This window comes from Acanthopagrus latus, chromosome 2 (genome assembly GCF_904848185.1).
Source record: "Acanthopagrus latus isolate v.2019 chromosome 2, fAcaLat1.1, whole genome shotgun sequence".
Classification (NCBI taxonomy): Eukaryota; Metazoa; Chordata; class Actinopteri; order Spariformes; family Sparidae; genus Acanthopagrus; species Acanthopagrus latus.
In genome coordinates this window covers 13,976,268-13,998,748 of record NC_051040.1, presented here as the reverse complement: position 1 = coordinate 13,998,748, position 22,481 = coordinate 13,976,268, and the positions used below count along the sequence as shown (strand labels likewise).

Here is a 22,481-nt window from a genome sequence, read left to right as displayed (position 1 = left end):
GTTTACCACCAGACCCGGTGTCGAGGAAGAGTGTCAAGTCGGCCCATAGCATCAGGAACCGCTACTCCAGTCAGTGGACTCTGACCAAGTGCCAGGCCTCCACGCCAGCCCGCACTCTCACCTCAGACTGGCGCACAGTTGGCTCCCAGCACGGCATCACTGTCACAGAGAGCGACAGCTACAGTGCCAGCCTCTCACAGGACACAGGTTGGCACATGGATGAAATGACACTTACAGCCAGTAGTATGCAGAGATGAGAAAAGGCACAAGAATCCTGTGTAAAACAGGAGGATATGTACTCATCCTTATTTCCTCTCTTTTCCCTTCCATAGATAAGGGTCGCAACAGCATGGTGTCGACAGAGAGCGCCTCGTCCACCTACGAGGAGCTGGCAAGAGCATACGAGCATGCCAAGCTAGAGGAACACCTGCAGCATGCCAAGTTTGAGATTACTGAGTGCTTTATCTCTGACAGCTCATCGGATCAGATGACCACAGGTACCAATGACAATGCAGACAGCATGACGTCCATGAGCACGCCGTCAGAGCCCGGTATCTGCCGTTTCACTGCCTCGCCGCCCAAACCCCAGGACTATGATCGTGGCAAGAATGTAGCTGTGCCCATTCCACACCGCGCCAAGAGTGAGTGGCTTCCTGTTCTTAATTACTTTCAACTTGGCATTGTAGATATCTGAATCAGACTTAATTAAATGTTTACTATCAACTTGAGATAGCAGCAGAATAGAAAAAACTACATTGGAAAGCTGAAGATACAATGATTTACCGTAAATCAGTAATCAGTGCTTATCTTTAATTGTTAATACAATTAACTGTAAAGTTGATTAAAATGCACAATGTAAAACCTTTTATGATTAACACAAATGTTGACATTTCCTCCTCCAGGTGACTACTGCAACCTACCCCTCTACATGAAGTCAGATCCCTTCTTCCGAAAGCAGTCGGAGCATCATGACCCATGTCCAGTGGTTCCACCACGTGAAGCCTCTATTCGTGGCCTCGCCCAGCGGGCATACCACACCCAGGGCCGTCATGTGACTATGGACTCTGCAAAGCAGCAGGCCCTAAGCATGGGCCACTCTGGCCTGTCCAACCTCACTTCCTCCGGGGCTTCCTCTGGAGGAGCTGGTGGTGGAGGTAGTGGGAGTGGAGGAGTGTCTGCTAGCTCTAGCAGCTCCACACTCCCTCAGAGGACTCTCACCATGCCCGGCTCCTCTGCCTCAGTGGCCCAGAGTGCAGCGGCAGCCGCTGCTGCTACCGCTGCAGCTGCTGGGGCGTCATCATCCTCCGGTGGAGGTGGGGTAGCAGGAGCCACAGGAGGGACTCCTGGAGGTGCCTCCTCATCCTCCTCCAAGATGGGAGGATCCAGAGACTCTCTCCTGGAGAGCAGCTCCTCGGGCTTAGGCAGACTGCAGAAGCAGAGGGATGGAGGGAGGGAGGCGGGGGCCTACTCCAAGTCATACACGCTGGTGTAGCCTGCCATCACTGCGGCCTGTCACTGTAACTCTTAATGCTGGTCGAGCCAGCGCTTGCCTGGAGCCTCTATGGAAAAATGGGGTTAGGAACACACACATGCACAGCTGACCCGTCAGTGCCTGCGCTGTGCCAGGCTGCAGGGGGCTGGTTGGGTTCCCATTGACACTACTGTAGGAAGGGGTCAGAGTTGGGTCTCCACAGCACAGGGGTTTGCCTTTCTTTCTGCCTGATTGCTTTCTATTATTATTGTGTCATCTTTCTCTCTCTCTTATTTCATCACCCTGGAAATCACTTGCCAAACTATACATGATTTATCTGTTTCACTTCATACTTTCATTTTCTGGTAAGGACTCAGTACTTATGCACAAAATGCTTTCCACGTGCACTGTCTTGTCTTCTGGATCAAGACAGTTGTAGAATGAACCAGGTCGCTTGAGTTTTGAGGTTTTTAGGTTTTTAAATCTGTTACTTTTCTGGTCTCCGATGGAAGAAGAGCTCATATCACAGCATCGTGCCATGGCAGGATGCTTTTACTGTATGCATAAACCACCAACCTTGGTGTTAACACTGGCTCTGAGAGGTTACTCCATCGCGGATTCATACTTGAGAGGCAACGCAAGGACTGCCGTCTCAATACCAGTTTTGAGACGTGGAGAATTTTTTCTTATACATGCAATGGATGACACAGCATAGTTGTCTTAATTGATGCTTTTATAAAACAGACTCAATGCAGAGGAGATAAAAAAAAAGAAAAAATGTCAAGCATCATCAAGTAAAAGATGAATCCAACCTTGTTTTTTTGGGGGGGGGTTTTCCGTCAGTTTTCTGTTTGTTTTCCGACGATGGAAATATAATCTCATGTGCACTAAGAAAACGTTAGAATGGATCCAAGTAACAGAAACCTTCACAAGCCTGCGTGTGTGTGCGTGTGGGTGTATATGTGTAAATATATATATGTATACATGTGGCAGGCACACACCAACAGTGGACCTTTTTAAAATCAATCAGTATGCTGACCTCTCGGGCAGACGTCTGTGTCAAAACTGAACCCCCCACCACACACACACTGTTCATTTTGTACCTGTGAACGGGGGATTGACGATGTAACGCTATGATCCTAATTTGGTCCAGCGTTTAGAAACTTTGTTTTTAAGTGTGATTGACAGCACTGCTTAAATGGGAAGAGGAAGTGGGTTCAGAGAGAGAGAAGTTACATACAATAGGGAAGATTTTCTTTTCTCTCTTTTCCTGCCTCAGAACAAAAACAAGGAGGAGACCCCTTTTTATGACTCATCATGGTGCCAGAATGCTATTACTCTTCGTTTAACTCCATTTACCTGTACTCCGCTCTCCCTATCCTTCCCCACCTTCACTCCTTCCCCCACCCAGTCCCCCATCATATCCATACAGTGTCACTGTGACCTACTGCTAGCATCGCGGCTAGCTGCAAAGACAGACAGACTGAGAGAAGAGGTCTAATATGCACAGACAGGCAGAAATGCTATTTGACGTTCAATGACAACTCGCATGGCGAGTTGCAAACATACAGCAAATTTTATTGAGATGTATACAAGAAGGGGAAAAAAAATCATATTTGTAAGAAAAGATCTTCGGACGATGACTGAGATTATAGACGAAGGGGTCGAGTGTCGACAGAGTTTGCAGTTGCGTTCGGGGAAACGGGGAGGGGGCTTACATAGCAGAGAGATTTCTTCAGAAAATAAGTGGTCTTCAAAACTAAAAGATGTGTTTTCAAGTCCCCTCAACCTCACTGAAATTTATTTTAGCTTTATGCATGGTACTGTATCTGTTAAAACTTTATTTTTCCCCCCCATTTCTTCTCCCAAAGCTTAAATCCCATAACAAAGATCGTTCCAAAAAAAAAGAGTTGCTCCAAATGTTTTGCAAATGGCAAAATGTAACATCAGGGCTCTCGCAATAGAAAAAAAGATTATGATATATGTTTGTTTTCAAAAGTATGTACATATATATTTCTATTCAAATATATAGCAAATATATGAATATTGAAAAAAGCAGAGAAATATAAGAAGCCGTTCTAATTGAAAATATATATAAAAGATCACAAGACAATCGCTCAGAGTGAGAAACTGCAAGAAGAGAAGGAAGAGAAAACAATACGAGGGGAAGCTTAAACGGGTAGCACAACCATGGATGGGAGATCTTGGCGAGAAAGGAAAATGGTGTGAAAGAAAGTTAAATGGTGAAACTGCGGTCTGAAGAATGATACAGTGACCCCCCTTGTGATTTTGTAAATGTTCCAGCTGCGAGCACCTGCGCGGCAGGTAAAGCGGCTGAAAAAGGACAAAGCACAGTAAAAGTCGAAATATAGTGTGAGATTGTGTCGCTGGTTAACTGTGGTCTATGGCTCAGTGCAGAAAGTGTGGTGTTGAAAAAGAAAACAGTAAAAACAAGGACAAGCCTATACAGTAAGTGAGCCTATTGTAAAATGTTGTATTGTACCTTCCAAAGGTGTGTTCACAGACTCAATGCCATTAACTGACTATAACTAATGAAGGCAAACAGACCGACAAGTATTTCTGTTTCTTATCTGTGTCATAGCGAGTCCTCCCCAAACTCCAGGACTTCAGGCCAATAAAACATACCACACAGTAAAAACTTTTTAAAAAACTGCTCATAGATGTATTCATGCTCCCTTTTTATTTTCAAACTAGACAGGAGAGAAATTCATTTTTACTCTTCACTGTTAATGCTTACGATGCCTTTCCTTTTGGCCTTTCTGTTTTTCGAGTCGTGTTTTCAGACAAACAAGAGTTTGGGAATGAGGCGGGCCTGTGTTAGCAACCAAAAAACAGAGGCTCCCTTACTCCAGTTGTATGGATATTGGATGGAGCGATGAAATAAAACTCCTTTCCAACCTGCTTTCCCCCCTCCCCGATTTTCAGTGAAGTTGCCTCTATTTTAAAATGCAGATCTGCTGTCAGTTTGCTCGATCTAACGTGTACGTTTAAGGAAACGTCCACCATCTGATATTTTCACAGTTTTACTGTCAATGTCCACAGTGTGTAACATTCTAAACAAGAGTTCAGCATTTTGGGAAAATAGTGAGATGAGATCGATACACTTTCATAACTCTCCAATAAAGATAAATGTCACACCTTTGGTTACCATGGTTTCATATTATCATCTTTTTGAAAGCGCTATTTTTTTTTATATAAATGTCTTCTCGTTTTTCACGTCAACTTTGTTTTGGCTGCAGGCATATTAAACAGGTTAAATTCCTCTTTTGATCAAATTGATGCCTGTCTACACTGTTCAGTCTGAAAAGATTGTTCTAAATCGAGGGAACCGATTTTTCTCAAAATTACCAGTGGACTTATAATTTTAACTTGTTCAAGATTTTCAACTTGTGCAACTTACATGTGATCTGAGATATTTGTTTTTCTGACTGTTTCTTACGTAAAGACAGCGTTTACAATTGACAGTGTACCATTTTCCATGCTAGAGAACGGTATATTTGAGCTTGTACACTGTCCATTTTAAAGGTCAACAGGAAAAGTCGATTACCTCCGAATTAGCAAGTAAAGAAAATATAAGTTGTCAAGCTAACCAGTTCTAACAACCCGAAGTTATTAGTCTACTTCAGTAATTTTGAGGTAAGTTTCCTTGGTTTTTGAAGTAAAGTAACTTTTTCAGATTTTACAGTGCATACAACATTGTTATCATCTGCATGACAATATTAAATGTTTCCTTACGTCCCAGGATAGCTACACAGAACATTAGTATGGAGCATCTTTCATGACATTGTTTTACAAAAGGCCCAGTGAGCCTTTTTGTACAGATTAAGCAAACAAGAGATAATTTGTGTGAATTTCAGCAATTCCCAAAATGTTGAACTGTTCCTTTAAGGTATTTTGGAAGTACTGTTTATTTATTCTATCAATATGTAATTGTGTAATTTTGCTGTATTTAATTCCACTCAGCCTAAATAATTCCAGATGTTGGCCCTTCACAGCTCTAATGTAAGATCCAATATTCAGCTGAGAGGATAACCTCATATTAGATCAAAGACCAGAACAGACTATTTGCTTTTGAAGCTAATTGCTAACAAATGCTTTACACTACGGTCAATTTCTCACTGAACATGATAACTGCAGCTGAACTAAACATCTGGCTGTATTTAAAATGACTAATGACTGATTGATGGTGGATTATTTCCTTAAAAATGCAACAGCATCCTTTTCAAACTGACACAATCTGCATTGATAAGGCTCAAACTTCACATGTGATACTTCCCCAACCTTTTCCACATCTGCTCAACCAATCAGATCCCCCCTCCCCACTGTACCCCTCGCCCACCTATACAACATAATTTCTACTCCATAATAGAAGACTTGTGTACATAGGAAAGTGTTTTGTATAAATGAGTACTATTTTCGACATCTTCACTAGAAACCAGGGCACAATGTAAACTTTGAACTGAAGTTATTGTAATGAAACAGAAGAGGACTTAATGAAAAAACTATAGAATTATACAGACACTGCTTTATCTTCATTTATGGACCAGTTGAAACACGTCAGAGTGGACCATGCATAGTTAACAATATTGATTTCTTTTTTTACAGGACATTTGGTTGCATTGTCTCCTTTTTTTTTAATATTAATTTTTGAATATATTTTTCGCTTTAGTTTCTTTTCTTCTTCTTTTTTTTTTTTTTTACTTTGTCACAGGTTGCTTTATTTAGAGTTTGCCTTTTTTTTTATTATTATCCCACTTTTTGGAGGGAGGACAGCAGCATTGCATGTTCCGAAAATTTTGCTGGTTATAAAAAGAAAAAAGGGAGAACAGTGAATTGAACAATTTAAAAAGGGGGTTAATTAAAACATTTTAAAATTGCAGAGGTTGTTCCTTAAACTTTTATGGGGAAAACGTTGCTTCAATTTGCAATTGCTTGTGTTTAACTCTACATTTTCTTTTCTATGAAAACAAACAAAAACAGAAAAAGAGTACTCAACACCTTGTGCAATAAAGCTATCTTTTTATGAACTGTGACAATATTATTCATTCTTTCACAACCATGAATTTGAGATACATGATGTATCCTGTTGGAGACAGAGATCACATAGGGTTATTTTTAAACCTGGGCCAATTAAAACTAAATTCCAGTGATCCAATTTCTAAGACCTGCCCTCCTATTCGTCTGATTGGCCTATCCTGATAAAGGTAAGAGGTTCAGACATGAGGAGTCCTCATGTCTGAACCTCATGTCTAATCCTCACCAATCCAAGCGACCCATCAAAGGCAGAGGTTCTTTCTAAGAAAAGCAGTGGCCTAGTAACAATGTCCTGGTGCTAATTCACCCTCTTGTGGTGGAAATGAGAATTAAAATAACAATCAATTTTAAATCCTGAGAAAGGAATTTAATGGTGCCAAAAACTTTTTTTTTCTTTTTTTCCAAGTCTAAACTTTTTTTTTTTTGAAACATTTTTTAAGGAACTTTATCCTGGGAAAAGATTTCAACTTTGCTTAAGTCATACATGAGAGAAAACAATTAACAAATAGAAAAAAAGTGAAACACATGAAACTGTTTTTAAAACGTAATTTTGTTCCTCTATTGCAGGTCATTGTTATTGAACTCCCGCAGCTGTTACTTCACAACACTTCTTTTTTCCAGTGACCATGATTAACAGAGACTTTGTAATGAAAAGTGGCATTGTGAAATGATGATGTGACTCGGGCTTTGTTCTTGTTGATTAGACGGTCATTGTTGTTCTGATTTAGTCATGCTGTTATTTAGCATCTTACGTACTCATTTAATTCTGAACACTTGAGGCCTCCAAACAGCCCCTTGAAATTATTAATGAAGAGAAATGAACCACCTGAGAAAAAAAAAAAAAAAAAAAAAAAAACATGATCCAGAACCGGATCGAGACACTAGAGGGCGTCACGCTGCAGTGAAACAGGACACGGGCTTACAGAGGAGTTTATTGAAATAGCTTGTTAGTTTTTTTTTTTTTTTTTTAAAGATCCACAATATTGACAAATTATGTGATTATTTATTTTTATATTAATATACACAAAACACTGGTCATATATATGTATGACAACACACTCACAGTCACTCACACACTCTCACATTCAGATACACAGTAAAATTCACATATAATTATTCACATGTCTTTTAAATATGGTATTACAAGTAATCTATTAGTGTATGCTGTTGTTTATACTGTATCACTAATCCAGCTCTACTCATTCTGAATGTATGTACATTTGCACAAGTGTGCATTTACATGTATGTGTGTATGTGTGTGAGCACAGAGTTCATCCATCCCTCGGTGAGCCGTCCCCCACCTCCCTGCTCCAAATCCTCTCTCACCATCCCTCCATTTCCATCTACTTGCCATTCTTCTGCTTCTTCTGTTGGAACTTCCTGAAGTGGCTCTGGATGGTGGTGGCGGCCTTCTCCACTTCAACAGGGCTGAGTGGAGGAACAGGAGAAACTGCGCGCATGCTGCAGCAGGTCCCGTTGCTGCCGTTGGAGTCTGAGCATGACAGGGCACAGGGCACAGCCAGAGAGGCAGAAGCAAAGGCCATGGAGACATATTCTGTAGCAATGATTGAGTTCAAGCACACGGTGTAGACATTAGCTTTCACAATGAGCGGGCTATTTTTCTGTACAAAGTTTGAGTTGGATTTCTTGATGCTTGATTTGATTGGGGGAAAAAAAAACCTTATGGTAACATCATGACAATGATTTATTGTGGCAGAAAAATAGCCTGCATTACAATGAACCAACGCAACTACTTACTCTTTCTGTACACCCCTATGCTGTTCCTCCTGAGGCCGTCAAACTGTGGATGAAAACAGAACATCAGGGCGTTAGAAGACACTCCAAATGACGCACAGAAGGGAAGAATCAGTTGTGCGAGCGAGATACCAGTCAGGTATGATGATTATCAGTGTTGTAGATCTTATCTGAGACGTTGTTCACATGCCACCAGCGGCACAAAATCAGAGACATGCAGTAGATAATCACACAGGCACTTTTGCAAAATTCTTGTACTTGGCTGTACAAAATGTGCAACCCTCTAGGAATGAATGTGCGGTTCACGTGAAACTGCATCTGCCTACGTGTGTGTGTGTGTGTGTGTGTGTGTGTGTGTGTGTGTGTGTGTGTGTGTGTGTGTGTGTGTGTGTGTGTGTGTGTGTGTGTGTGTGTGTGTGTGTGTGTCCTTTCTATCTACAGTGATGGTAATGACCTCAAACACAAATCCCCTTGATTGGGATTACAGCTCAAGCAGAGCAGAGGCAGGTAGGCGAGAGGCTGAGGACTGGACCAGTTTAGCCTGCTTACCCGTCAGTTTTTTTTTTCTGTGACACCGGCTCCATGACCTCATCAGTGAGGTTTCCTCTCTCCTTTTACCAGAGACGTCAAAGTGGCATCTTGCGTTGCCTACAACCATGTTTTTAAACTCTAGCGGTTTTTTTGTTTTTGTTTTTTTGTAGGACTGATGATGTCTTTCGCCTTCTTTTCCGAACACCTGTGACCTCGGTTACCCACCGCATTTCCTCTTCCTGTCTTAGTCCAGCTCTTTGCTCATGTTTGTGCTGTTAGTCGACAGTTTCATCTTTACTAAGCTCTACGTCAAAATTAAACGGTTTCCTCCAGCACAAAAAAAAAGCACAAAATATCCCCAGACTGGTAAACTGCATGTTTTTTATGCTTAGAACATGAGAGGAGTGCATTATAGTCCAGACTGAGATGTGCTCAGAAAAGTTGCGGACAGTGGTGATCCCTGAATAAGGATGTATGGACTCACTGGGGCCATGCTGCTGTTCTCCTCTGAGACACTTTCAGCAAACAAAGAACGTGTGACAAGCTTATATGCTCACATGCAGAGTCAAGTTTGACCTCTGAACTTTGCACATGCTCAGTCTCGTCCGCTTGATAAAAAAGAAGTTTAGAAAAAACAAATCTGTGAACAAAACTCTGCAATTAAAAGCTTAATTACCTGCTTTTCATCCAAAAAAAACAAAACAAAAACAAAAACAAAAACTACCATCAGCGCTCCTGTATGATTTAACCCTGAGAGGACCCCAGCAGAGAAGATGTGATCATAGTTGATGAGTCAGTCATGCAGAATGAATGTGCCTTGAATTAGCTGTAATGAATCAATTGCCTTGGTGCGTCAGCAGCTACTAACCTCCTCTGCTTTGCTGCTCTTCCGGCTGTGCGACACTGAGTGAATCTGCCAAGGCAAAGGCTGGGACACCATGTAAGGCAAAGGGTCCTCCTGCCGGGCAAACCGGACACTTATCTGAAAGTGAAGAGTTCAGATTAGCAAAAAGAGCACATTTTAGAATAATTTATTTGTAGATTTTTTTGTTTGCCTGTTTGCAAATGACTGTGTTCTGTTTTTATTAACATTTCACACAGCGTCTAACTTTTGGGGAATCCCGGTTCCACTTGAGTATTTATGCTACTTTATACCTCTACTCCACTTCGTCTCAGAGGCAAATGTTATACTTTCCTTAGTTGCATTTATCTGACTGCTTTAGTTACCAGTTACTTTTAAGATTACAATTTCTCATACCCAAAGCATGTATCTCCAGATGTCTTTATATTGAATCTTTGTGGTAAACCAAAGGATCAAGTGAAAAAATCTTCTTCTGAAGCAACATAAACTATTTAAAAACCATATTGGTTTAGCTGTAAAATACAAAGTCACAAAGCTGAAAACTGGGCTGTGTATCTGTGCTAATGGAAAGTTGATTTAAAGGTACGTGGTTCTCATAGTACAGCAAGAGTACAAACATGTGATGATTATAAAGTATATGAGGCAGTGCTGCAGATGAAACCAACAAGCAGTTCAAATAAACTCAACCATGAACATTTACAGCAGAGAAACGCAAAATACACATTCATGCAGAAGCAATATTAATCTAAATAGGAATACACTTCATTGCCCAATGAGTACTTTCATTTTTTTAAAAATACTAGTACTTAGTACCTTCGCTTAAGTAAATGATCCAAATACTTTTCACACTCCATCAATCATCAACTTTTTTCTATTTGAACATCTTTGTCGCCAACATCTCAGGTTTGCCTCTAATAATCTTAAAACCTTTCAATTTTCAGTTGAGTTTGATTCTTTTCCACTACTCCAGAAATCTACTTAACTCTTCTTTTTTTTCTGTGCTGGTAAATCATTTCTTAGAAACGTGAGCATTACAGGTTACATAATAAGATGAGAGTGATCAGTGGGATGAACACTGAAAACACTAAGTTTTAAAAGCTTACTTTAAAAAAAAGTCAGGAAACCAATTACCCCTGAATAACCAAGTGAAGTAGACTATTAAATTTAAGTTGTACGGTCTAAAAAGTTCTAACACCTTAAAATGATTATTCTACTTAATTTTGTAATTTTGGATAAAGTCACTCGGTCAGATTTTGCAGTGCATGAGTATTTTGTTTCAGCATCACATTAATTATATTTGGATGCTGTCGATGCTAGCCTCATTATAATTTGTATCTGCCTGCTTGTTTTAACATCACCATAATTACATTTAGCTGCAGTCTAAACTAATAAACCTGATTTATATGATTAATACTGACACTGACAACACTTCAGGCTGAGGAAAACACAGCATTGTGGTTGCAGCAAAACAAAGAGCTCCCATTTCCTCCAATATTGAAAAAACATTTTTAAACAATCATGATAACAGCTCAACACTAAGCTCAGATCTAATTTCTAGAGATAATAATCACCTTTCCATCTCTGCTCTTATTTCTATTCCATCATTCTATTTTTCTTACCGATTCTACGACTCGGACCACCATATACATGGCTGTAAGCATGGTGATCAACATCTTGACCACTTTCCCTTTAGCGTCTCTATTAATCCTGAATGTTTTCCTCGGTTTTTTCAGTCACTTTCCTCAGTCCTGCCGCCGGAAAGATAAGTCCACACAGGAACAGACTCAGGCAAATCAAGAAAGCAACGATGGGCTGCTCAGTGGAGGGACAATTAAACACACAGTGTTGAGTTTCTCAGGTACACACAGCCAGCTCACACCCATGCACATGGTTCATTCTCACAGTCTCTGACACACGACAGTAAGACTGCTAAAGAGCTTTGCAGGACAGAAATAGAGAGGCAGTAATCTTTTCCTCTGCACAGCACTTATCCTTCAGGTGTGCTTCCACCGCTCCAGCATTCGAGCCAGATCAGGTTTAATTCACACATGTAAGATTTAAAATAAATAAATAAAAAACAACAAACAAATGAAACAAAAAGAAGAAATAAATATGAAAACCTAATTTATAGTGTAATTTGGATATTTTTAGTTTCCCTTCCAATTCAAATATCTTGCGGGTTAATTATACAGGCTCATGTGCAACACTTGACTCGGAGGTATGATAATGGGTAATGAATCATTTAGTCATGCTTTATAGATCTAGTGGGAGCACATTTGTTGTGGCTGGGTTGTGGAAAAATCTCATTGCCTGGTATTTATCCTTTTTTAACAATGGTGTTACTAATGTTCATAATCATGAATAAATGCTAAATAAGTTGTTACTAAATGTATTTTCGTAGTCTTTTTGGTAATTTTTTTGGTAAGCTGTTCCAATTGATACTGACACTGGAAAAAGTTTGTCCATACATACTATGAAGGGTCTCAGAGATATTTTCACAGCCGAGGTGATGTCAATAATGTTTTTAAAGTGATGTTTAGCTGCTTTTGCGGAAATTGTATTGTAAAAATGTCACATAATATATATTGAACCCCAATTATAACAACTTTATAACAAACAACTTTTGTTGGGTCTGGATAATGTAAGGTTCTGTTTACATTTATTTTATGTTTTTATTTGTTGCTTTTCATATCTTATCATTGTATCCCCATGGATGTTTGTGTTTTAAGGTGCTCCATGTAACAATTTGTGGCAATTTGTATGTAGTCCCTTTTTTATTGGTCAGCTGATTGTAACGTGACATGAACAATGAGACGGTCTTCCCCATCTCTCTCTGTTGTCTATACAAGCCTAATTGGTGCCAGTTGTTTAATGCTGGCTGTGGACTTATTTGTGAAGGACTCTTCTCAGTGAATTTCTTTGCTATGCTGACGTAGAACAACATGAGCTAAGGTTCGTCGGCCAACATAAACTAACAACTGGCTTCCAGCACAACACGGAAGTTCCACGGGGCTTTCTTTAATGTCTACCTGCAAAACCTTCTTTTGGAATAACAAAGTTGGAGGTGAGGTCCAGGACATTGGGTGTAGGTCCTCCCACCACTTGTGTCTCTGCACCAATTATCCACTCTTATCCTGAGAGTCACCTAGACCTGCACTAGAGTAAAATATGTTATGTAACAGGGTTTTCTAGGCATCGAGCAAATCAGGAGGAAAACAGGCTGTCTATGAATAAAGGTCAGCATCAGTGTGCCAGCTATTCATCCATAGTAATCAGATAGACCTATATCTGAGAGATCACACATGACTCAGGGTTTGTGTGCGTCATTGTCTGGAGTGTTGCCTCTGACCCCTGCAGACAATGATAATCCTCTCTGTAGGCCTCTGTGGACACATTGCATCAGGATCTGACAGCTCTGAGAGAGACAGACTGCTGCTCTCTGTTATCTGAATATCAAGTCTGTCAAGTAAAGACGTTTTTACACAAGCGCCAATGTCACATGCGTGTGTGGTCTCGTCTGCGTGTTTCTAGATGTGTGCATGTGACTGGTGTTCATTTTGTTCTTGTGGCATCAGGAAGAAGTGCAGGAATGTGTCTTATCACTGAACAGGCTGGTATAAGAGCTCTCATGACAGAGACGTGCAATCACATGGTGACAGTTAAAATGTGAAGGATACCCGTTTTCTTTTGCCAGAGAAGAAATAGGTAAGAACATTATTATATAGTACACATTTTAGGAAGGAACACTGGGATATGGCATTTCTGCATTAAAAGTGTATATATTTGTCTAATCGGAGAAATTATAAGATAAGTTGAGGATAAAAGATTCAGTAAGACATAAAAACTGGCTTTACCTAAGTGGAAATGTTTTCTATTTGTTCTCTTTCTCAGGCAACATGTTATAATAAGGGTAAATCAGGAACTAATTACAGTAATGAGCATCTTACACATCGTCTCTGCATCAGAATCAAAAACAATACAGTTGAATATTAGATCATTAGGGAGAGGCTGCTGGATTAATCTTCACAATGAAGTGTAGAATAATTACTGCTCTAATTATTGCTCATAGAAAGCCACTGAGTACTCTGTGCATAAGTGTAATCCTGAGTTACTTGCACCGACTTCATGCTGACAGTATCCGCCACAACATTTCAGAAGAAAGTGACTGATTTATCTGAGAAAACTGTACTTGACTAACTGCTGAGATTCAAAGCTTTCAGAGATGAATGTCAATTTTAATTTAATTTAATACAATGTGTTAAAGATGAAACCAGTGGTTCCCAACTCTTGATTTTTGTCATTTTATTAAAAAAAAAAAAAAAAAAGATACCTGGTTACTAGAAAGATACTTCCTTTTAAAATTTACTTTCTCAGAAATATTTCACAAAAAAAAACTGCCAAAGCAATTCAAATTTTATCAGAACTTTGTTTTTTCTTCATTCCTCTCCCAAAATAATATCTAAGAACAAAAGTTCTTCTTTTGTCCCTGGGACCCACTGGACTAAACTATCTCAGTGAATATAAAGTACAATAATACTTAATATGCATCATCAATACTGACAATTTAATATTGTAATATATGATAAATACATATGATAATATATAATAAAAACTGTACTCCATTAAATGTATAGTTTACTAACAACAATTATGTGCTTTTGCTTCAGTAGGATTTTATGCAGGACAATTACTTGTAAAAGTGAATTTTGACATGAGAGTAGGTCTTCAAATGTTGCTTTTTACGAGTGTTAGCTTAAAGAAAATCACATTAGACACTATCCAAACTAAAAAAAAATGATGTACTTTGTGGTGAGCTAAATCAAATTACATATCAGTTCTTTCCTTATACTCTCACCACCAAACAAACCCTTTTTCCACAGCTGTTATTTCAGCTCATATTGCAGCTTTTCAACAATGAGGTATGACCACTGCTCAAAATTGGAAAAGCTGAACTCGAAAAGTAAATTGCATTTGAGCTTCAACCTGTGAAGTGCTAAAACGAAGGGTTAGTCACCCCAATATTGAACCCTCAGTTGTGTGCTTTATCTTCCTGACAGTCTCCTGACCTGAGCAGAGGCCATCATATCTGCAGGTCGTGTTCAGCCTGTCATGGGCCAGGTTTTATTGTGAGAAGCAAAATGAAACAGGGTGGAGTGCACTGCTTCACTTAGGCATTCCAAGAAGATAAAAGTCAGGACAAACCTGCCTCCTTCATACATTCCACAATGATCAGTCCCCTCAGACAGCAGCCTGCGACATATTCTCATCTATTGTAAGTAGGACAACAGATTTTTACATTTTCAGGCACGTGCTGTTAGCGGTATTAGGCCAAAGAATCTCAAAGGTACTTTTGACTGTGTAGTGCTGCCTTTTGTATCCCAGTGAGGTTTGTGTTATGAATTGTATTCACAGGTTTCCAGTCAGCACTCTACATGAGTAGTGGTCGACCAGCAGAGAAAAACTTTTAAACGGAGACGAGAGACACTCAGCGGGATCCATCATGTCAGTCAAGCTCCCAAATAGGCTGAGCAGCAAAAAGAAAAGTATGTTTACTTTCATTTTTGTGTTTTTTTTTTGTTTTTTTTTTTAGGGTTTGTGGCATCGTATCACCATTTATTTTACAGAACTTACAGATGTCTTCATGTTGTACACTCTCATAAGATCGGTCTTTGTGCTTTATCTACATGATATTGTTTAATAAATTGATAAGCCAAAGTATAATTACCCAAGGTGACCTATGATCCATCTGTTATTGCCATATTTGTTATTTTGCACCTGTCAGGTGTGCAGTTCACCAAACAAACATGTGGCATCTTTTCAGAGACACTGCTGCAGTAACCCAAGCCAACACAGTGTCTGTGTTTGCCAAAAACCTCAGCTAATCCAAATATGTTTGCATTCTGCGGCTACACTCAGCACCTTTGCTTCATTTAGCAAAGGCTTTGTCTAATAATTCTAAATGTGTGCACAGCAACCGTGATACAGAATAATTTGGTTAGCTGTGAAGTTTAATTTTGCGAGGTCTGTTTATGTAATTAAGGACAGCAGAAATTAATTTGGGCTGATCACTACAGAGGCTGTCGGTGAGTGCTGTGGCTTTGGAAACAGAATGAGATAAATGTGCAGGTCAGGAGGGATATACTTGCATAGAAGCTCAGAAATGCTGAATGCTTCAATATGTTTACTATGTAGGAATAATTGAGTTGGTGGCAGCGAGTGCCAGCCCCTGATAATAATGGCACCGAAGGGTGGTCTTTTTAAAGATAACACTGCTGTTTGTCACAGCTGAGAATAACATGTAATGCCTAATAAGTTACAGCGAGCAAAACAGCGTGTCAGTGTGATAAGTAATGACAGTTCAATCATGAATTATGAGTTATTTTCTACTTTTCCTTTTTAAAAGCAAACCCTCCTACTTAACAATTGAAACAAGACTTAAGTATTGATAATAGCTCAATTTAAGGCCATTTAAAGACATGCGATAAACATAATCAAGGCCATTTTCACTCCGAACATGTCATGGTCACGATTTAAGCACACATCTAGAGTAATAGTGTAAGAAGTGAGGACCATCCACATTGGGAGGTGGTTGAGGGTGGTTGTTGGTGCAAACGCTGGACTTCAGCTGCGGAGAAGACTGAGTCCTGTGTCGAACAAAAGTAAAGGTTGTCTTGTTTTTAATTTACATAACATAAGTAAGAACAGACATCTTTATTTTAAGCCAATCCATGTTATTTTCCTAAACCTAACCGATTAGTTCTGGTGTCTAAGACTAAACTGTGACTTCCGTAAACATGATATTTAACCAGGCGTTGCACATTTGTTATTGTTATACTTTGGAAAATGGCAAACAACTGAATTTTCAGTTACGTGAATTCCTCATAATACTTCCTACAAATTTGATTTTGTTTTGTTGAAAATAAGAAAAATACTAATAGTTTATCCTTGCCTTGTGCAGCATATCAATTATGTAACATGTTCTCTCTCCCAGCTCATCAAATATGACAGCTTTAGTTAGTGGGCACAAGCTTCAAATTATGAAGTAATTAAGCCTTGCACAGCCTAAATTTTTTCTTTTCTTTTTTTTTTTTTTTCTTTCAAACCAGAGACTCTAAAGAACAATGCCCAGACAGAAACTCTTCATAAGCTGGGCCTTGGTCCCTTCTGGACTACACCACTGGATCCAGCATCTATGTTGGACATTAGCACTTGGACTTTTGAGAATCAAGCTCCACTAGAGCTTAAAGATCTACCAAGTGCTTTCCTTCGACGCCTTTGGCTGCTTCACCCTGATGCACGGAGCCCTAACTGCAAAAGACAGCATGATGTTCCGAACAGTGCCGGTAACTCACCCGAGGAGATAATCAATGACTTTGGGGAAAGCCAGAGTGACATCAACCCCCTTGATCTTGTCACAGCTGTCTTTATGTCTGCCAACACCTTCCTTCAGCAGGAGATGACTGTGCGCATGGTGCAATGCCAGTTTGCTGTGCCCCTGATCCTTCCAAACATAGATCCAGAAGAACCAAGTCGCTTCCTTCTTTGGCCTTCGAGAGGTGTTGTGAGCCGATGGAGGTCTCATGGGAAGGTCCACGAGGGGGATTTGGCCAGCACATTCATGCCAGTGATTTCTTGTGTGAAGCTTGGCCAATGTGGTGTCTCCAAGTCAAATGTGCTGAACAATGTCATAAATGGACTGGGATCACCCAGTGAAACATTTCTCCACAGAGGGATGGATGGAGGACAGCTGCCCCGAAGACTCTCCAATGGCCTTGTAGAGATAGGATGGTATTTACCCACTGGAAACACTGCCAGAGATACTTTCCCTGTCCCTGTGGTCATCTCTAACCTGCGTGGTGATGCCAGTGCACATGAAAAATGCCTTAGTTTTTTATGTCAAACGTCTTCGGCTGTGGTTGTTTTCTGTGGGAATCTTAGAGAGAAAGAAAGACAGCTTCTTGCTTCTTGCAAAAATTTGGCAAGCAAGCTCATAGTGATTGACCTATCGGACACTGGAGAAAATGAAAACAGAGTTGTGGGGTTTACTGATCAGAACCTTGGTCAAGTTATGGGGCTTCCCAGAGGATCAGTCCTGCAAGGGAGAGCTTTGAGTGAGGAGGAACTGGCTGACAGGTTGTCTGAGACGCTGAGTGATCTCTTACCAGATACACTGAAGCTTGTTTCACTTGAGGCAGCAGCAACATTAGCAGAGGTGCTAGGCCTTAGTGTGGATGAAGGGGTGGTCTTTAAAAAGGCAATGGCCACAGTGGAGGAAGTATTGAAAGGGTTAGATGAGGGATCTGCTCAATTTAGAGAGAAACAGCTTCCTTTGCAGGGGCAATTGTGGGGCAAACTGGCCCAAGTAGAAAAGGAGGAGAGAAAACAGAGAAAGGAAGGGAACGAAATCAACTCCCAACTGCAAAAGGAAAAGAAAGACATCTTGGTCGAGTTGAGCAGCTATAAAATGACACCTTCGATGAAGAATTTCACTGATGCGCTTTTCACAACAGATAAAGTGGAGAGGACTTGTTTCCTAAGTTGGATGAAACTGAAGCTTCAGCTGATGCAAATTGGAAAACAAAATAGGCACCAAGGACTGTTCACAAACCTGCAGATAGAAGAGCAAGATGGCATCCCAGAACATTCTGATGAGCTCACAAATGGAATCCATGATGATCTAGAGGACAGTGATGACAGTTTCTGCACAGATTCATCATTTGAAGAGGAACAAAATGAAGTAATCACAGACCCACAAGTTTCTAATTTACAAGCTGAGACTGACCAAGAGTTTGGGCACATCTTGCAAATGTCTACAGAAAATACTACAGAACAACAGCCCCAAGAGAAAGACCATCTTGAGTCCACAGATGATATGGTCCCAGAGCAGCAGTTAGAAATGGTGTCACATAAAAAAGAAATTCAAGAGGAAGAGGTGATTGACAAGGGGTTAGAACAAATTACAGATCCAGTGTTTGAGGACCAAAATAATTATTTGCAGTCGGGAGAAAATGGAAGCTTAAGCTCCCAAGAGAAACAGCAAAATGAACCACAGCTGACACTAGCTGACTCAGATTCAGCGTCATCCCAACAACAAATGTGCCAAGATGCTGGCATTGAAGATCAGGTAACCTCATGGTCGCAACCTTTTGAACCTGATCCAGACTGGCTGGGCCTTGAGCACTTTTTGCGTGAGATGGGCCTAATTTTTGAGCTAACACACATCAGCCCCGGCAGTGGGAGCCAGAACATGTTACGTCTACCTAGCTTGGCGACGGACCTTCTATTCTACGGGATTCCACTTGAACTAATGGATGGAGATGCCTCAAACATCCCCATGCAGTGGCTGGGCTGTGTCTTTGCAGAGCTCAGACGCCGTCTGCCTCAAGAACAGTGCAGGACCCGAGTGCTGACAAACCTTGGTGTACATCATGCTAGAAATGCTGAGGTTTTTTCTGCATTACTTGGGGTGAAATTCCCTGAAGGAAGGCAAAGATCAACTCGAGGTGTGTATATGGTCGCCCTGTGTCCCCCCATTGACCTGAGAAAGGAGATTGAATGTGATTTGCTGCTGCTAATCGATGTAGAAGGTCTCCACTCAGACAACCAAAGAAATACACTGATCGAAGACAATGAGATGGCCACTGTTGCAACAGGACTGAGTGATGTTTTAATGCAGAACATCTCCTCTCATGCAGATACCAAGTTTGAAGCTGATTTTGGTGTTATAGCCAATGCTCTCCTACGCATCAAAGAATGTGGCTCCATGCCCGTTTGCCAACTCCTGGCCCTAGATGATGGCATAAACAGTGTGTTACAAGCCTCGCAGTTAAGGCGTGTATCTGATATGCTTCAGACTGAGACTGGGGACAGAGAAATGAACAATGCTATTAACCATTTTACAAAGACCACCACATGTATGACCTCTGTCAAATGGCCATGGTACAATATGTCCCTCTCTGAACCAATTGATCCACTGTATAGTGAGGCTGTGTTAAAGCTGAAGCGAAACCTCTTTGGGGCATTGAAGAAGTGTGCAGCCAAGTCGGCAGCCACAGGTCTGCCTGAAATCATGAATCGTATGTGTGCTGTTTGGGACGCAGTGAGAGCAGAATCATTCTCTGTTGGTCTGCAAAATACTGACATTGCTTTAGCTTTCTCTTTATTGTGCACAGAGCTTTCCCAATGGGAGGATAGTTTCCTAGAACACATGGACAGGTGGCATACGGGGGCATCAAAGAAAATCATTGCTACAAAGGCAAAGGCTCTAGACGCTATGATCCAAAATGGTCTTATGAGTGAGCTGAAAGATGAAGCCAGGGAGGAAGTCAAAACAGAGGTGAACAAAATCAGGTCAAAAGTAGAATCCTATCTGATGAAAGATGGCATTCCCAACATGAACACATTCAAGCCAGTCCTAATGAGTAACATGGATGACCTCCAAGAGCGAGTAACTGAAGTGATGATACAACAGTTGGATGTGGTCATTGAGAGCCATTGCTCTTCCACACAGCTGAGCAACTTTGAGACCTCACTGGAAAAAGAACAGGAATCCAAAATGCAAGCACTGGTAGAGAAAAGCAAGTCAACTAAAGTTCTTCTCCGAGATGAAGAGCTGGAAGAGGAGTTTGAGGGTGTGTGGAGTGAGATCTTGTCCAACTTTGACTTCAGGCCTTCAGAACCAGACGATATCACTGCACGAGTGACTCATATCCTGAAAGAGAATCTAGTCAGCCGTGGGCTTCAGAAACACCTGAAAAAACTTGAAGACATTGGCCAAAACCAGACATCTAACTTCTACGTTTATGATGAGCACTTTGGATACCGCAGCAGATTAAAGCACATGTTTGAAGACAACAACAGAATACAGAGGATGGCTGCTCAAAAGTTGGCAAGCAATCTCATAGAGGAGTACAATCAGTTTGCAGCAGATAAATCTAGCTCACCAGCAGATTTTTCTGACAGCTACATTAAGGAACTGTTAGAAAATGTTGAGAACGGTTTGAAGGACAAAACTCTGGAAATCAGATCAGCTTTTGAAGTTGACCTGAAGGTTTATCTCTGTAGCGCTGCATGCCAAGACTTCCAAAAACTACATGACCGCTATGCCAAGGACACAGAGTTTTTGACATGTATCTCGGCAGCCAAGAGCAAGTACTTGGCACAGTTTATCTATCAGTTCAGGAAGAGAGACCAGTGTCAGAGGGTGGCTCAAGCATTCACCTCCATGGTTCTCAAACCTACAGCGTTGGACTACATCTATAAACCAGTGGGGATGCGCATTGTAGAGGAGATCCAAGGTCAACTCCCGCAGTATCAGTCCCAAAGGGCTTTCCACCAGAACTTGTTGGAGGAGCTGATAAAGGAAGACTGCTTTGAAAGCTTCCTGGAATATTTTCAGTCTTATGATGACTACAGACGGAAGAAGATCCAAGAGACAGTGGTGGCTTACTTCTGCAAATCAACCAACTTGGAAAAATGGAGGCAACAAAGACTTGGAGAAATTGTGGGAAAGATTGCGGCAGCAGTAAGCGCAACAGCAGAAGGTACCAATGGGGTGTTGAGTGATACAAAGCCACTGCTGGAAAGAGCGTGTCTCATTTTAGAGGAAGATGGAGACGTGGATGTCCCCCGGGCCTCTCTGGATGGACCACTCTTCAGTATCACCACAGAGTGGGATCGCTTTGTCACATGTCTAATGGAGTTGCTGGCTGCAATGCGGTTGGATCTGGCCCAGGAGTTCACCCAGAAAGTGGATATCATCCAATTTCTTCAATGCCTGCCAGTTCAGCCTCACAACTCCCTCTTTAACAGAGTGAGGGGCTGTGACAAAAAATGTCCTGTCTGCAGAGCCCCCTGTGAGCTGGAGAATAAGGGGCATGAGGTTCACAGGGCTCTGCTCCACAGGCCTAAAGGCATGTTACCTCGTAGGTCCTGTTCTCTTTCCACAGTCAGTTGCCCTGAAAGTGTGACTGAGAGCAACCCAGGCCAGAGTAATGACACAGAAGACATGACTGTGGCATGCATCAGCCTCCTCTCCCGGTATCCAGACTGGAGCATCTACCCTGAGGACCCAAACAACCACATCCCCAGAGCTTACTGGAGGTACTTTGTGGATTATTAAGGCCTAAATGTCATAATTATGAAAGGTTTAATGTTTCTCATGCATAATCTGTACATTTTATACCAGTAAAATATGTATCCAAATGTTCCTGAAATGAGCTAAATATTCTTTGATTTACAGATATGTGTTGACGAGGTTCAATGAGAGGTTTGCAGAGGAATACAAGCAGGAGGCAGCAAAGATTCCTGACGACTGGAGGAAGATCACAGAGGAGGAGGCCTTGAACAGTCTGAAGGTGGCCTTTTCTGTAGAGTGCTGATTTATGGACTGGTCAGTGCTCAGTGCTGTCTTTAACATAGCAGATGTGAGGTTTTATTAATCAGGTTTAGATTTTATCTGGCAATTAATCAAGGATTTGATGAAAATGGTAAAATTGGACAAAAAGCTAATCAAACTGACTGAAAAAATAGTTTAAAATTAGGGTTTTTTTTAAAAAAAAGAAAAAAAATATTTCCTTAAATACATATCATTTTTTATGTCACATGTAATAATGTGTCTTTCTTTTTATCTCACTTTTAATATAACCATATCATCTACTGATTCCTGTTGAGACAAAACAATGTAGAAAATTAGATGATTCTGTTTACCTTTTAAATCCCTTTGTCATAAGAAAGAAATAGGACTTAAGTTTGATTTAGGGAAGAGCAGGAATATCAAATGTATCGTCTCATCTTTTTCTTATGGTA

The 22,481-nt window shown here is 40.7% G+C and overlaps 3 protein-coding genes across 7 annotated transcripts in view; 2 read left to right on the top strand and 1 right to left on the bottom strand.

Moving 5' to 3' along the window:
* Positions 1-6,525, top strand: part of LOC119006323 (Down syndrome cell adhesion molecule-like protein 1 homolog) — a 112,314-nt gene extending 105,789 nt beyond the window's left edge. For all 4 annotated transcript variants that reach the window (XM_037074957.1, XM_037074948.1, XM_037074938.1 and 1 more), the window contains 3 exons: positions 13-207; positions 333-641; positions 903-6,525. In XM_037074957.1, coding sequence (XP_036930852.1) covers positions 13-207; positions 333-641; positions 903-1,492 — 1,094 coding nt within the window. In that variant the 3' untranslated portion in view covers positions 1,493-6,525. The remainder of the gene's footprint in view (positions 1-12; positions 208-332; positions 642-902) is intronic.
* Positions 6,526-7,447: 922 nt separating this feature from the next.
* LOC119013663 lies at positions 7,448-11,716 on the bottom strand. The gene is made up of 4 exons (XM_037088408.1): positions 11,294-11,716; positions 9,681-9,794; positions 8,285-8,327; positions 7,448-8,018 (listed from the first exon to the last, which is right to left on the bottom strand). The coding sequence occupies exons 1-4, from the start codon at positions 11,345-11,347 to the stop codon at positions 7,870-7,872; spliced, it is 360 nt and encodes a 119-aa protein (XP_036944303.1). The 5' UTR covers positions 11,348-11,716; the 3' UTR covers positions 7,448-7,869.
* Positions 11,717-13,322: 1,606 nt separating this feature from the next.
* Positions 13,323-22,218, top strand: si:dkey-202l22.6 (interferon-induced very large GTPase 1). 2 transcript variants are annotated; one of them, XM_037088386.1, is made up of 6 exons: positions 13,323-13,379; positions 14,732-14,946; positions 15,087-15,217; positions 16,781-21,776; positions 21,916-22,151; positions 22,184-22,218. In XM_037088386.1, the coding sequence occupies exons 3-5, from the start codon at positions 15,175-15,177 to the stop codon at positions 22,052-22,054; spliced, it is 5,178 nt and encodes a 1,725-aa protein (XP_036944281.1). In that variant the 5' UTR covers positions 13,323-13,379; positions 14,732-14,946; positions 15,087-15,174; the 3' UTR covers positions 22,055-22,151; positions 22,184-22,218. The 2 variants fall into 2 exon arrangements, with proteins under 2 accessions (XP_036944281.1, XP_036944290.1); XM_037088395.1 differs by lacking the exon at positions 14,732-14,946 and having other exon boundaries at positions 13,327-13,379.
* The last annotated feature ends 263 nt before the right edge of the window (positions 22,219-22,481 follow it).

What these genes read in the sequence shown, in the direction of transcription:
- si:dkey-202l22.6 (XM_037088386.1), top strand. Translation starts at nt 15,175, where the DNA reads ATGTCAGTCAAGCTCCCAAATAGGCTGAGCAGCAAAAAGAAAA. An exon ending in GCTGAGCAGCAAAAAGAAAA is followed by an intron (nt 15,218 to 16,780) that starts GTATGTTTACTT and finishes CTTTCAAACCAG; the next exon opens with AGACTCTAAAGAACAATGCC. An exon ending in ATCCCCAGAGCTTACTGGAG is followed by an intron (nt 21,777 to 21,915) that starts GTACTTTGTGGA and finishes TTTGATTTACAG; the next exon opens with ATATGTGTTGACGAGGTTCA.
- LOC119013663 (XM_037088408.1), bottom strand. Translation starts at nt 11,347, where the DNA reads ATGTTGATCACCATGCTTACAGCCATGTATATGGTGGTCCGAGTCGTA. An exon ending in TGGTCCGAGTCGTAGAATCG is followed by an intron (nt 9,795 to 11,293) that starts GTAAGAAAAATA and finishes CTTCACTTTCAG; the next exon opens with ATAAGTGTCCGGTTTGCCCG. An exon ending in AGAGCAGCAAAGCAGAGGAG is followed by an intron (nt 8,328 to 9,680) that starts GTTAGTAGCTGC and finishes TTTCATCCACAG; the next exon opens with TTTGACGGCCTCAGGAGGAA.